The following is a 15259-nucleotide window of genomic DNA, read 5'->3' as shown; positions in this document are numbered from 1 at the left end:
AAAGTTGCCCATGCCGCCGTCTTTTGGCCCCTTTCTTATATTACAAGATCACAAGCTACTTTCCAGAGCAGCTCTGCCTCACCGATTGCTCAAGGTGGATGTTGCTCAGTGGCAGACAGATTTAGCCCTAACCTAAATTCCACCTAGGGCTTCCCATTGGCTCGGCATCCCCAAAGGCCCAGAGCCTGCCAGTAGGAAACACTTGGCACAAAGACTTAGGTGGAATTTAGACCGGCTGAATCTGGAGCCTAATGAGCAGCTATTCCTTATTTTGTTTCTTCCTCATTGTGCAGAGTGTGGCCCCGGGCCTCAATTACTGCATGCTATTCAATCCCTGCTCAGAATGCAGCATTATTAATTTCCTCATGTTTCCTCATTACTGATTTCCTATGGCACTCCTCGTCCCCACATCTCAGTGCCCTGCAAACACAATGATGTGCTTCGTGGCAGCCTGTGAAGTGAGCAGTGGATCTCCCGTTCAGCAATGATTGCAGCTAAACTGTTCTGCTGGCGTGGCGCATCCATGGTGAGGTGTTTCCCAGGGCAGGTAACATTTTGTGCCACCAGCTGTCTGTGTGCCCCTTGCCGGGCAGGGTCCCGACTGCACTGCTGTCCAAGGCAAAGCTTCCCTGGAAGCGTTGGAGCCACGAAAACTGGCCTTCAGCAATACCATCGGAGCATCGTTATGCAGCGTCTATGTCAAAAATCTGAGAGTAGTTGCCATATTGCTCTCATTAAGAGAGCCAGGGACTGTTATCATAGAGTAATGGGCTCCTGCTGGTCCATTAATGTTGAAGCAGAGCTGGAGGCATTTATGGAAACAATGTGGAAGCCTGGTATTTATTCTCAGAGCAGGCAGCACTGATCCTTTCTCCCAGTGTTCTCCTACAATGTCTTTATTCCTGTTCAAATGAGGGGAATATTTATCTAATCATTTCCTCTGCTGGATGCTGGTGCAGGGAAACAACAGATGTTCTTGACTTCAGCATGTCAAATAGTTTAGAAAGACATCTTGGGTGAATCAGCTATCCAGGTCAGTTCATCCACAACACTGTGTGGGAGGAACCATGGAAAGATGGCAGAGGTGTTGTTTACTGTCCTGTGATTACCTAGCTCATTAGCACAAATTTAATTTCAAATACTTCTGGTTAAACTCAGGAGCACGTTACTGCTAAGCTCTCTCTTACTCTCTCCTCATGCAAATTCAACATATCTTGCACCTTAATGTGTGTTTTGTTAGGAAGCACATTATCAGTTCAGATTACATTCCTTAGAAGCAGCACTTTTACTCAAACAAAAGAAACTCAGAGCTTAACCAGGGAGAAAGGGCTTGAAAATCCTCCAGCAGTGAAAGCCAGCTTCTCCTTGGTGGGTGTTGAGACCTACTTACGAATTTCTGCAGTATTAGTTAGAGCTTCCTTAGGAGCAAAATGTTGCCGGTTCTTATACGTGTAAAAGAAATACCAAAGAATGGTGCAAGTGTGTCGTCTTCCCGAGCCTGCAGGCAGGTCTGCCAAAGTCTCACTGCTGCCATCAGCTTCAGCAACCATAAGAAAACTGAAATGAGCAAGGGCAGTTATTAATGTCGCTCCATTTCAGAATTATGCAGACGAGAGAGGAATAAATTGATTTTATATTGACACTGCTTGGGAATGTTCTGGGAAGCCGAATCTTCAGTAAGATGCTTCATTTTTATTAACACAGATTATTAGTTAAAGAGTACTAATTAAAAGGTAAGGAAGACTGAAAAAGAAGAGCCTGAGATAGGGAGGACGAGGGACATCTCTTCCACATAGTTTTTCCACAGCGATCGAGGAGGCTGGGAGATGGTCAAAGAGTAAAATCCCTTCTTGCAGCAGAAAAGAAATTCCTCCAGGGAGATAGAGAAGTTAGAAGTATCTTTTCCTTTCCAGAGGCTTTTGGACAGCCGTGCCTTAAATATTTCACACAGATAATAATGAGAGAATCTGGTCCCCAAGGAGGGTGCAGGAAGGTGAATTAATTGTAATCCCAGTAGCTGGCTGCTTCTTCAGAGCCAGCTCCACAGAGCAACTTGGTCTTCTCACCCATACATCTCCCTGCATCTTCCAGTATATACCAAGTCTATCACCCATCAATGGGGACCATCCTCTGGTTAGCTAACAGCTGGTAATTTTTCAAGTTTTCTCTGTTTTTCTGCGACTCCTCCATTGGATCTGGAAAAATACAATTAAGCAGCCCCATGCATGCAAAAAATCACAAACAAACAAATAAACAAGAATTCATCCTCTTCACTGTGTGCGAGTGTCCCCACATTACATGCAGGACTTTAAAAAGGATGCTTATTGTGGAGTTCTTGTTTGCACCAGTCCCACTGTGGGAGCCACTTATATAAGTCATTGTTAAAGTTTGGGGAACATCTGAATTCAAAGATGGGGCAAACCCATTAAAACAATGACGGATGGGGCAAACCCATTAAAGCAAGGATGCCTAAGCTTGACAAAAAAGCATAAAGCTCTTTCTTTTCCATAAACAATTCAAGGTATTTTGCCTCTGAGAGAAACACAACCACCCTTGGATTGCTTAAAAGTAGAAGAGCTGCTGCATGCAAGAGATCCTGGATTGGTGCTAAATTGTACGAGGGTGCTGGCCGCCTCTGCCAGGGGCTGGTGAGGCTGAGAGAATGGTAGTCAACAGGAGGATCAGCACCTCTGGAAACAGATGCCTGAATCTCAGACAGGAGTTACCTCCCTGGGGGAAATTCAGTGGGAATCAACAACCTGAACTATTCTTGAGAATCGGACCCCTGAGGTTAAGCCCTGCTTAGTTACAAGCTCTCAAGGAAGAAACACTGGGCTGATGTGCTGTAAGTACAGTGAAAGTCATCATCAGGGCTCTCCCCTGCACACAGACCCCTTTCCTCTGGGGTGTGAAACCATGCTGGCTGCCCAGCAGAAAAAAACAGCTCGTGGTCCAGAGACCTCCTGGCATCAGCACTGATAAGAACCTCAGCAACACTGCTTCTTACAAGGGACGGAAAGACCAACAGCACAGACCTACAGCACCTCGCTACAGGATGTTTGACCTAAACCAGCCCAAGGCTCTTGGATGGTGACAATATGTTTTGCTGGGTCTTTCTGACCTCGCTCATGTAGGGAAGTAAAATAACTATCAACAAGATACGGTCGGGCTTTCAAAAAGCAGGTGAAAACAGATTTGACCACAGGCACTGCTGACATTCGCAGCATGAATGTTTACGATCTTAAGTCTGCATGTGCCATCTGCGTATGTATGCACTTGCTACTGCTTGAAATCTGCCTGGAATTGCCCACAATCTTCAGAACCGTGCCCTTTGCACTGTACTAATAATCCACAAGTATAACTGCCAATTGAGCAGGGTTTTATTTCTGTTTAACAAAAATAAAGTACCTCGTGCAAGAACAGGTAGATAGAACTTGAGCTCAGCTGCACTTTAGGAAGTGCAATCTATACAATAGATGGTAGAAAACAGATCCCCAAAAGGCAGGAGGAGCCCAGGAAGGCAGTTTGGTGGCTGTGGCTGTGGACTGTCTCACCCTCCTCGGTGTGCAGAGATCCTGTGGGAGGAGGGTGAATCCTCAGCACTGCACCCGCACCTCTCCAGAGTGTGCCTTGCACAGCAGGCGTATGCGAGACCTCTCCCACTTTCCCCCCCTCTTGGCCGCAGTGCAGTTGAGGTCGGTTAATTTGGGTTGAGGTCGGTTAATTTGGGTTGCACGGGATATAAGAAACCCTCCAGATGCCAAGTCTCTTTTCAGGAACGTACCCACCTCCACCCGCTCTCCAGCAACCTTCTTAGGGTAAAACCCAGCACAGCACCAAGGATTATGGAATCGCTGCTTTTGATTTTGAGTAGCAACAAGGATGCTATTAGATATAACCCAGCATCATGGGTTTCTTCCCAGTTCTCCTTTTGTTATTTTATGCCAGCGCTGGAGCAGGGGGCCTGGCAGCTCCTGGCCCTGTAGGCTATCTGCTACGGCATGCTGCGAAGATAACAAAGCACAATCCCAAAGATGCCACGAAAGCATCTTGTTGTCTGACCCCAACGACGCTGTGACACAATCTTTCCCGAAGTCCACAGTCCCTGATTCCATCAGGTGGCTGTTGCAGACAACCAAATCAAAGGGGATAAGCTGCACATTGTGGTTCCTGAGAGGCAGTTCGTTGAAAATCGAGTTCCAAACTCAGGCTGTAAAATAAACATATCAAGATAAACAGGTTGGTGTTTGTTTCAGGCACAATCAGCTTGACTGTTTTTTCTTGTTGATGTTCTTAATGTTTTTAATGTGGGATGCCATTTCCTGATGACTGTCTCTCCTCCAAAAACCTGTGCTCTTTCATCACCTTGGCTTTTTTCTGTCTTTTGGGGTTTATACTCCCAGGTGATCAGTTTAGCACCGGCTGAGGCTAGCCACTAAGGCTTCCTCATGAGCAGCCCTGTTAAGCAGTCATTTTACTCTGCCCTGCACTTGCAGTGAATTACCGCTTGGACTGGCCATTGATATGAGTTGCCAGCATCAGGTAATAATTCTCCTTTACCCAAAACGGGTGAACAGCACCCGTGGCAAGGCTAGGGCACCCCGCTCTCGCAACATGATGTGGCAGATGTGGAAGAAACCTCCTTCTTCCACCCAGGGAGGGAGAGAAACACACAGAGGCCACAGCAGTCCGGCACGGCGAGTGCTGCAGCAGACTTCTTTCTGACCGAGCACAGCATAATCTGGAAAAATGTCATTGCACATCCCAAGGCAAGAGGGACACAAATTCTGTGCAATTTTCTATCTGAATTAAGCAATCCCTAAAGTCAGCTTTGAACAGCACAGAAACATGCTGTGTTCTGAGTTAGTGGAAGGAAAGTTTGAGAGAAAATTGGGAAATTTGGAGAAAACTGAGACTTGGAGAAATGGTCGGCTGGCGAGAGAAGGCACATTAAAACAAATCTGTCTTAAGAAAACAGCATTTAGGTTGTTACGTAGGCTGGGAAAGCATCGGCTGTGAGCAGTTGCAAATTTAATGCATTTAGTTTCCACACTCAGGACCCTTAAATTGCATTCCCTTTCATTTAAGGGAGGAAAAGAAAACCTTTTGCCTTGTGCTTATTTAGCGAAAAAGAATGTGTTGACCTTTATGCTGGATGTTCAAAAGCAGGTGCCATTGAACTTATCGATGCCTGCAAACATACACGTTTTTAAGCACCCTGCCAACATTTACACAATTCAAAATCAAGACTCAGATGAAAGTGGGCCACATCTTTTTAACATGAACTTACACATACCTCGCACGTGTCCGTCTGAATTACCCAGAAACATTGCGGCCAAGTCTATTTTAATGAAAGATTGTGAAAGCAACCTGTATTATTTCAGCCCGCGTTACTCAAGCCTTCTCTTCCTGGAACTGGTGAAGTTCTGCCACTTATTTCAAAGAGATCAGATCACTTATCTGCTTTTGAAGCGTTCTTGTTCTCCTATTTCTAGTAAGGGGTGTAATTCTAATTTTGATGTTGGCCTCGAGTGATTCCGAGCTTGAAATTTGGACCTGGAAAATACTGCATTGCCTAGGAGATCCATAAATTAACATTTACACCAACAGGAAACAAAAGAAAAACAACTGATGGGGAAAAACTGCCCAGAGACCTGCAAGTTTCCACATCAGGGGCTTTCTCCCGAGACTAAGCTAGAGGCGAGGTTTAGACCTAAAACCGTTGCTGTTGGGTTTGGATGCTAATTCCTAAAGTGGTTGTCAAAGAGACGGAGAACATAAGCCCCGGATAAAGATCACAGTTGGGAACTGGCAGCAACGCTGTGAGCACGGCCGTCCGAGGAGGCTGTCACGCAGCAGACCGAGTAGGGAAGGTGCCTCCTCTCCCTCTACAAGAAGTCTTCGGGCATCCTCCTCCTATTTCACCAGCTTTCGCCGCTCCACACTAATCCTTTTTGTACCGGTGGCTCCCGGCACATCTTCTGCCAAGACACGGACTTTGTGCAGAAAAAACCCTATATTCTAGTGCCAAAGTTATTAATAATTAACATTTGTAACACAAAACTGGTAAAACCAGTTTGCTAAAATAAAGCCGGGCATTTTATTATTATTTTAGGGTTTAATTTAGTCCTCGTAAGTTTCTCGGGCTGATGTTTGCAAATTACGCAGGGCCGGGACTTCACCCCTCCGGCCCGACCCGTTCCTGAGCGCGGCCGGCAGCCCCAGGGGGCAGACGGAGGGGGGGCACCGCCGGAGGGGGCGGCCGCGGGGGCCGGTGCGACAGCCCGCCGGGTCTCCCCGCGGCTGGGGGAGCGGCGCCGGCTCGCCATTGCCCTCTGGAGGAGCCGGGCGGCCGCTCCCGCGCCCCGGCTCGCTCCCGTCGGCGAGCCCGGTCCTTTCTTCGAGGTTTCCGCGGGGTTTTGCTTTGTTTTGGGGTCGTTTTTTAATTTCCTTTAATTTCTCCATTTTTTTTTTCCCCGGAAGATTTCCAGCATCGCACCCACGGTGCTCCACAACCCTTCCCTCCCCACCCCCCCGCCATCCGCCCCGTCCCCTCCCGGGGCGGGGGTGTCCAGCCGGCACCCAGCCGCAGCCCCGTCCCTGCCTCCGGCCCCGCACCGTCGCCGGGCCCCGCCGCGGGGAGTCTCGACGCCGCCGGGACCGCCGCCGCCTGCAGCTGCTCCGCCGCCGTCCTGCGGGCACCGGCGCCGCTCGCCCCCTCCCCAGGAGGGGGAGGCTCCCTGCGGCGACAGAGCCCATCAGCCAGAAATAGCCCGTTAGCGGCACAACCCCAGGCGTGTGCAGGGTCCCGCCGTCGGGGCGCGCGTCTGAAAAAGGGAAAAAAAGGGAAAGGAAAAAAACATGTAAAAACGGGGGGGGGGGGGGGGGAATTTAAGAAGAGAACGAATTTAAAGAAAAAAAACCAGAAGGGAGGAGAAGAGAGAGGCAGGAGAAAATGAAAGGTAAGGAAAAGAAAGGAGAGGGCACAGCCGGCCTTCCGGGCCGCTTCGTTACTTCGCGTCGTCGGCTGCTGGCCCGCCCGGGCGCGCGCGGGGGGCAGGGCAGCAGCGCCGGTGTCAGGCCCCACGGACGCTCCGGCTCCGCGTGACGCCGCGATTCCCAAGCAAGCGGGCACGCCCGGCGGGACACGCGCAGCGGGGCGCTGCGGGGCGCGGTGACGGCTGCGGCGCCCGCCCGCCCCTCCCCCACCGCCGCCGAAGGTGCGCGAGACCCCGCGGCGCGCGGGCATCCCCGACCTTCCCCGCCCCCCCGCGCGCTGACGTCAGCGCCCCGCCTGCGTCACGCGGCGCGCGCGGCAGCAACAGGCGCGCGGGCGGGGCGGGGCGCGGCGGGGCGCGGCGGGGCGGGGCGGGGCGGGGCGGGGCACGGGGCGGGAGCCCCCCCTTTACCCACCCCACCCCCCCCCCCGCGCGCGCGCACCGCCCCCTCTCCCCACGTGTCAGTTTGTTTTCGCCGTCGCCGGGGCGACGGCGGGCGGGGCGGGCGTGAGGTGAGGTTATAAGAGGGGCGGCGGCGGCGGGCGGCGGGCAGTGCCGAGCGGGGCGCGGCGGCGGCAGCAGCGGCAGCACCAGCGGCGGCGGCAGCAGAGCGCGGGCCGGGCCGGCCCCTCCCTCCCCACTGGCACCACCGCGCCCCGTCCGTCCCGCCCGGCTCCTCCATGGCCGCGGCTCCCTGGGAAGCACCTCGCGCCGCCGCCCTGCCGGAGCCGCGTTGCCGGGCGGCGGCCGCCTCCCCGCGACGCCGCTAGCGCCCCGCGTCCCGCTCACCTTCATCCCGCTAAAGCACCGAGGAAGGGCGCTCCCGCGGCACTACCCCGGCCGCGCTGGGCCGGCTCTCCGCGGCTGGACGGCGCGTCCGTGCCACCCCTCCTCCCTCTCCTCCTCGTCGGCGCTCGGGACGACGACGGCGGCGGCGGCAGCTCGGCGTGACGCCCCGGCGCGGATGCGGTGGGTGCCGGGCGCGGCCCCCCGGCCCTCCCTCGCCGCCGCCGCCGCCGCCTGACGCCGCTGTGCTCTCCCCGCCCGCAGGCAGCCCCCCGGCGAGTGCGAGATGGCGCTCAGCGGCACGCTCCTCCCCTCCATCGCCACCTTCGCGGCGGGCGCCGCGGGCCGCGAGAAAGCGGCGCGGCCCGCGGGCCCCGGCAACGTGAGTAGCGGCGTCGCGGCGGCGCGGGCCGGCCGGGACGGGGCCGGGGCGGGGGTGGGGGGCGGCGGGGGCCGGCCGGGGCGGGAGCGGCGCGGCGGCGGGCCGGGGGCTGAGCCGTGCCCGTCTCCCCGCAGCGGTGGCGGGAGGAGCTGTCGCAGCTGAAGCGGCCGCCGCCGGCGCTGGCGGCGCGGCCCGTGGAGGCGCCGCCGTCGGAGCTGGAGGCCGCCGCCGCCCTGGGGCCCCGCCGCGACGCTGAGGAGTTCAACGAGCTGCTGGACTTCGACTTCATCCTCTCCAACTCCCTCATGCACCAGGAGCCCGCCGCCGCCGCCGTGGTGGTGGCCCCCGCCGCCGCCCCGGCCCCCACCGCCAGCTCCTGCCCCGCCGGGCCCTTCTCCTACTCGCTGCCCCGGCCCGACCCCGCCGGCCTCCTCTACGGCGGCGGCGGCGGCGGCAGCCGCGACGGGGCCCCCGCAGCCGGCCCCGCCGCCCCTTCAACCTGGCCGACATCACCGACGTGTCCCCCTCGGAGGCTTTGTGGCTGAGCTCATGCGGCCCGACCTGGACCCGGTGTACCTGCCGGCGCCGGCGGCGCTGCCGCCCCTGGGCAGCCTGCAGGGCAAGTTCGTGGTGAAGGCCGTGGGCGAGTACAGCCACCCGGGGCTCAGCCCCAAGAGCGGCCCCCCGGCTGCCGCTCCGCCGCCCGGCTCCGAGGGCCCCGGGGCCCCCTACAGCCCCCTGCCGCGGATGTGCCCCAAAATCAAGCAGGAGGCCGCCCCGCCGTGCACTCTGGCCCCACCACCACCACCTCACGGGAGCGGCCCCGAGGAGCCCCCCAGCACGACTTCTCCCTGGGCCGCCCGCTGCCTGCCCGGACTACGCCTTCGCTGGGGCCCGAGGAGATGCTGAGCGGCAGAGACTGTCTCCCCGCCGCCCCGGGGCTGAGCCACCCACCGCTGCCACTGCCTCCGGGGTACCCCCCGGCCCCCGGTTACCCCACCTTCCTGCCCGAGCAGCTGCCGCCCGGCACGCTCCAGTACCAAGGTGAGTCCCTGTGCTTCAGTGGCGGGTGCTCTGGGGCGCCCGCTTTGGCGCTGGCCGTGGCGGTGCTCACTCCTCCCTGTCCGCCTCTAGAGCTGATGCCGCCAGGGAGCTGCCTGCCTGAGGAGACCAAGCCCAAGAGGGGACGCCGGTCATGGCCTAGGAAAAGGACGGCCACGCACACCTGCGACTACGCGGGCTGCGGCAAAACCTACACCAAGAGCTCTCATCTGAAGGCGCATCTGAGAACTCACACAGGTTAGTCCCGGCACAGGGTCAGTGGGGTGCCTTGACCTGAGGGGTGTGGGGTGACCCCCTCGGACAGTGAAAAGGGGGGAGCACAGGAGGAGAGCTAAAAGTAGCAAGTCGTAATGCTTCTCTGCTGGGTTTCCGGGCTTTTTTCCCTCCCCCCTTGGCTACATGGAGTCCTGTGCAGTCTTTGCTTATTGGCTCGGCATTTTGCTTAATGGTTCAGAATGACTCAGATGTGGGAGCGGGTGGGTTTCTTGCCAAGGCAAGGTTTGTTGCTCCTCTCTTGCTATGTGGCTAGTTAATTAGCAGGTAGTTGGAAGTCAGCTGGGATTTGTTGCTCTAGATGGTGTTGGCCCACTTCTGAGAAGGGAGCAGACCTCTCTCTAAGATACTGCTTTCTTTGCTCGTGGTTAAACGCTTCGCACACGCAGTCCTCTTGTCTTGGCTTGCTCTACTGCAAGAGATCGTGCACCTCTGCAAGCTGCTGTTCCCTTTCTGAGGAAACAGTGATGGGCCCCTTGCGAGTGGGGCCTTCAGCTGTGTCGGCAGCACTGGCGGGCCGCCTCGCCTACGCGTGGGAGCACATCTTCCCCTGCACTAGCACCAAAGAGGCAGCGTTTAACGGTTGATTGGCTACTGCTAGAATTTGGATAAAATCTGCCAAAGTGTGTATCTGAGCCCGAGTTCAAACTTTAACCTTGCAGCTGAATGTGGTGTTGCAGTAACTGAGCTTGTGAAAGCAGGTACATTGTGCGCAGTTTCGCCAGTGCGGGCATTCCATAACAGTGATTAAATAACCTGGGAATTTGCATAATTTAAATCCCTGGATTGTGAGCTTGATTCAAAACTTTCTCCTGAAGAGAAGACGACAAAGGGAGAAACTACTGGTAGCGCAGTAGTTAGGCTACATCTTCAGCTAATGGCCCTGGGGGAAAAAAAATCGGTCAAGTGAACAGTATTTCCCATCTGCATTGAGCTGGTCAGCACTGTCTCCGGTGTGTGTAGGACCAGGAGTTTGTAATTGTCAGGTAAACTTGTCTTGCCATCAGCAGTGGTTTTGTTACAGGGAAGATGGTGAGATTGAGTTCTTAATCAGGCTGAGCTAATGAAAACAGTTTCCAGCTGTTTTTTAATTCTTGAGACCTACAATTATCTAAATACATTATGTCTGCTGAGCTATTTCTGGTTGCTATTTGATTGTATAACATTAGCCGGCAAAAATACACTATTATTTTCTGAACTTGTGTGCTCTGAAGCCTTGTGTGCAGGACAAACAGTGGAAATGAGCATTTTAGTGAAGATTTCAGTGACGCCAATGTTTTACAGTACCTGCGTATCTTGAAAAGACAGTCTTACTCTGTTAGTCTTTGTAGTTTGCTTGCAATTGCTTCAAGAAATTCATTGCATTTTCCTTGACATTGCCCTTTTTCTTACCCAGGACAAATGTGTTTTAGTGCTTCTTGAAAGAAAGGTGTTAGAAGGGGTAGCCACAAAAAACCCCTAACAGACGTGTTTTATTTTCTATTTTTTTAAAGGTGAGAAACCTTATCACTGTGACTGGGAAGGCTGCGGATGGAAGTTTGCCCGATCCGATGAACTTACTCGTCACTACAGAAAACACACAGGCCACCGCCCTTTCCAGTGCCAGCGGTGTGACAGAGCGTTTTCCAGGTCGGACCACCTCGCCTTACACATGAAGAGGCACTTTTAATTGGAAGCAGTGGATCTTTCCCCAACTGCCGTAGAGATTCAGTATTTACAGCACAAGGACTGTCTTCCGCAAGATGGGGAGAACACAGTTTAAGCACTACAGATGATCAAGGTGAAGTCTTCCTAAGAGTGGAAAAGAGGGATAACTGCATACAGACATTGCAACTTATTTTTTTTATATATATACACATTTAAAAGAAAAGAGAACCAAAAACATTGGGGTCAATGACTGGATCTTCTATCATTCCATTTGTAAATCCAACTTGAATTATTTCCGGACTACAAAATGCCAAGGAGTGACTGGAAGTCACGGATATCAGGGTTAAACAGACTGTGTGTAGTTCGGAGGGTGGGGATATTACACAGGGAAATGACATTCCCTTAATTTTCTTTCAATGCAATATTGGATGTAAATGTCATCTTGTACTTTCCTTTTTTTCCTTCTAAAAGCCATTACGATGTTAAAAGAGGAGGAAAAATTCAGGTACAGAATTATATTTTAAAAGCCTATTTCATGGTGCTTAGTGACTGTTGGTTCTAGAGGTACCAAAAACAGGAAGCCAAAGTTCTCAAACTGCTGCATATCTGACAAGGAAATATTTTTGTCTTCCGATCGCCGATTATGACCTAAATCAGGTAAATAAACCTGGTTTATCTTTTTTTAAAGAAAATAACTTTATGCAGACAGTCTGTAATGCACTGTGGTTTCGATGTGCAATAGTTTGTACAATGGTTTATTCCCAAATATGCCTTAAGCAGAACAAATGTTTTCTATATAGTTCTTTACATAATAAATATGTAATATAAATTTAAGCAAACTTCTATTTTGTATATTTGTAAACTACAAAGTAAAAATGAACATTTTGTTGGAATTTGTATTTTGCATATTCAAGTGGAAAATAAGTTTTAAATAAACCTATAATATTTTATCTGAATGGTTGCTCTCATTCTTCTGTGCATGGATATGTCCAAAGAAAGTTTATTAAGTATTTGTTAGTGGTTGAGTTTCCCAAGGCAAGGGGGGGTGGCAGCGAAGGCTTGTAGTCTTAAGACTCTGAAAGATAGGATTGTCTAAGTGCAGTGCTGATGTAACACATCTTTTCAGGGAGAAAGGTGTGCTGAAAATTTTTGCTCTGAATATCAAATTGCCCGTTATCTCACCTGCGTGATGAAACTGTAATTTACCATTTTTAAGGTAATTCAGTTTGAATTATTTGTTAGAGGAAATATATCTGTTGGACATTAGACTTTGCATATTCAAAGATAAATTCTAGAAATTTTTTCGTAGTGGTCTTTTCAGCACGAAAACCTTCTAGCTGCATTTTCTTGGGCTTCTCAGATAAGCTGGTGTAACCACTTTCGTGCGAATGAAGGAAAAGCGTTACATGAGTAATGTCACAAAGAAACTTGACTCAAGGAATAAAGAGTGCGTGCATAAAACACCTTTTAACAATAAACTGCATGGAGTTTCTTCTGAAGCCTGCTCTGTCCTGGGAATTCAGTAATTTGACAGTATCTGAAGAGCCAAAATTCCTGTAGGAATCCTGGTATGCATACATAACTTGGGAGGGCTGACCATGCAGAGTCTACAAACAGTATAGCTGTACACTCAAGATGTGTAGCTCTAAGGTCCCCAGTAGCACCTTCCATTGCATGCGCTGTGCTGCAGGTAAATGCAGTGAGCCTGCTGCATGCCTCGGGTCGTTTTTGTTGTAGTTGTCCTTAGGGACCTCATTGCTCTAGTTTTTTTACAAATGGGTAGCAATAAGATTATTTCAACATGAATGCTCGATGAATAGGACCTGGTTTTCTCGCTACTCTTTGTAAAGAGAAGAAAGAAATTATTCCTCTTCCACTGGTTTAAAATGTCAGTCAGCTAGGAATTTGGATATATGTAACGTTCAGTAAAGCTAAGCATGGAAAACAAATTACAGGCAAGAGCCATTCATATTTTTGCAGTAGTTAAAACAAGAGTGGCAGTATCAGCTTTTTGTTCCCAAATGTGCCTCAGTAATGCTATTAAATTTCACGTTTCGATGTGTTCTTTGTGTGGCGACTGGTGCCATTTCTTTCTAAGTCTATGTAAGTAACATAATGATGCAGAAAATATTTCTCACCCCTTATCTCCTAGGCATGCTTTGTTCAACTGAAAGCTATCTTTGTTGGTTTGGTTTATAGGTAACATGGGGAGTGGGGAATGTCTTGTTTGGTTTGCAAATAGCAAGTATTTAAAGCTAAATTAAAGTTATGAGTCATCTTTTATCTGAAGTTTTTTTCATGTGAAAACTTTTTACAATTAAGCCAGTCATTTTTTACCTCCTCCATTGCTCTGCCTGTGGATTCTGGATGAGAGATCCAAGGTCAGTGTTGCAACTGGCACGTACTGCGTGCCTGAAGCGTGTTGTCCCGTCTCAATAACACTGGAGCATGCTTTGGTAGCTGCAGGATCACCTCTGTCTGTACGGCTGCCATTCAGGACCTTTTACATCTGTGCAAGGTCTACCTCCTAACACACCTGTAAGTACTGAAATCAGAAGATTTCATCTGAGAAACCTGTTTCTTTTGCTTTTCAAGTGTTCTGTCATTATGCAGCCTTAAGAATTTTATAAGATGCTCTAGCATTTAGTAATGCATTATCTGCTTCAGCCAACTTCAGTGTCTGCTTGATGGTTTTATAGACCCTAGGTTTATAGTTGCACGAACAATGACATTCTTGAAACAGGGCTTTGTTCTCTTCTCCCACTTGATTTTTTTTTTTCTTTTTTTCCTGATCCTAACCAAGCTGTCCTCATGTATGACTTTCTTTCCAGACCTAAATGGGCACAGTTCTAGCTTAATATTTAAAAAGAAATGCTGCTGTTCCTTTAACCATTTCCAAAATGCTACTCCTATACTTTTGGGACAGGAGCCAACACTCGATTTTTGCTGTACAGCATGCAGCCCATGAGAGGCAGTCCTTGTTCTTAAGGAGTCTCGGGGGGAAATACTGAAATGAGCAGTTGCACCAGTTGTGCTCTGGTAAGTTAGGTAGAGCTAGAAACAGCACGTTGTGTTCACCACCTGTTTCATTGTGTCTAGCGTCCTGGAGTTGCACTTAGGTGCAAGATTGTACACGGATGCAGTGGAACAACACGTATTAAAAAGCATATCTCGTAAAACATATGTAAAACACTAAGCAATCTCGTAAGGGTGTCTGGAAAAACGAGATTTGTTTAGCGTTACTAAAGCTATATTCATGTGCTACTTTGCTCAGGCTGGGGCACCTAAAAACAGGGTTTGAGGTTATTAGGGGTGGCCTCTCTGACATGGGGTGAGCACCTCCAGAGCTGCCCCAGAGCACTATTTTAGCTACTGAAGGGAAAAGCTCTATGGCAGAGAATGATCTCTGCAGTCAAACTACAGCCATCCTTAATCCTGCTCACCCCTAGCCCAAATCTCTCTCGAGCACACTTAACATGTGAAGATGGAGCTGTTTAAAACAAGATGGCACATGTCTGCCTACGAAGTGCCAAGTATTCAAAAGTGGCATCGGAATAAAAATATTCTCAGAGCCGCAGCGCTTCTGTGCACTTGTCTGCTGCACACCCCAGGCTGGAAGTTTGCACACTTCAGACTTGGTCGATGATTGTAATCCAGTACAAATGCCGTCAGCTTTCCCCTGTCACAAGAAGGTGTACTTGCAAGAGAGTTGCTCTTCCCCCATGGAGGTTACCAGATCCTGCCACTGCTGAAGTCAACTGTGAATCTCACAAGGATTTATATTAGGCTGATATGAATCAGTGAATCTCATTCTCCTTCTCTTTAATAAGGGGAGATCAGAGACTCCTGCGGTTAATCACCCCGAGTGCTAACGGTTCAACCGAATTAGTTTACACAGGTTTCCTATGGGAGTGTGCTAGACTTTAGAGCTAGCCTGCCTCCACTGAAGTCCCTGGCAAACACTTTAACGGTGTTTGAGTGCAAGAATTACCAAATTAACCCAGTTACAAACTGTGTTCCACCGTGGGCTTTCCTCCTTCCTGAGTGTGATTGGGTTGTGTGCTCTAAGGCAGCAGGAGAATAGGAACGGGTTGCAAATGTGGACAGACAG

General features: G+C 50.9%; 1 protein-coding gene across 1 annotated transcript; it reads left to right on the top strand.

Moving 5' to 3' along the window:
* Positions 1-7589: 7589 nt before the first annotated feature.
* On the top strand, positions 7590-12104 carry KLF4 (KLF transcription factor 4). Its single transcript, XM_050913525.1, is given in 8 exon segments — positions 7590-7967; positions 8049-8166; positions 8301-8645; positions 8648-8690; positions 8693-8986; positions 8989-9210; positions 9301-9465; positions 10995-12104. Coding segments are annotated over 8 exon segments (1368 nt in total). The 5' UTR covers positions 7590-7962; the 3' UTR covers positions 11171-12104.
* The last annotated feature ends 3155 nt before the right edge of the window (positions 12105-15259 follow it).

Source organism: Gymnogyps californianus, chromosome Z (assembly GCF_018139145.2).
Source record: "Gymnogyps californianus isolate 813 chromosome Z, ASM1813914v2, whole genome shotgun sequence".
In the NCBI taxonomy this organism is placed as follows: Eukaryota; Metazoa; Chordata; class Aves; order Accipitriformes; family Cathartidae; genus Gymnogyps; species Gymnogyps californianus.
This window is presented reverse-complemented; position numbering and strand designations above follow the sequence as displayed.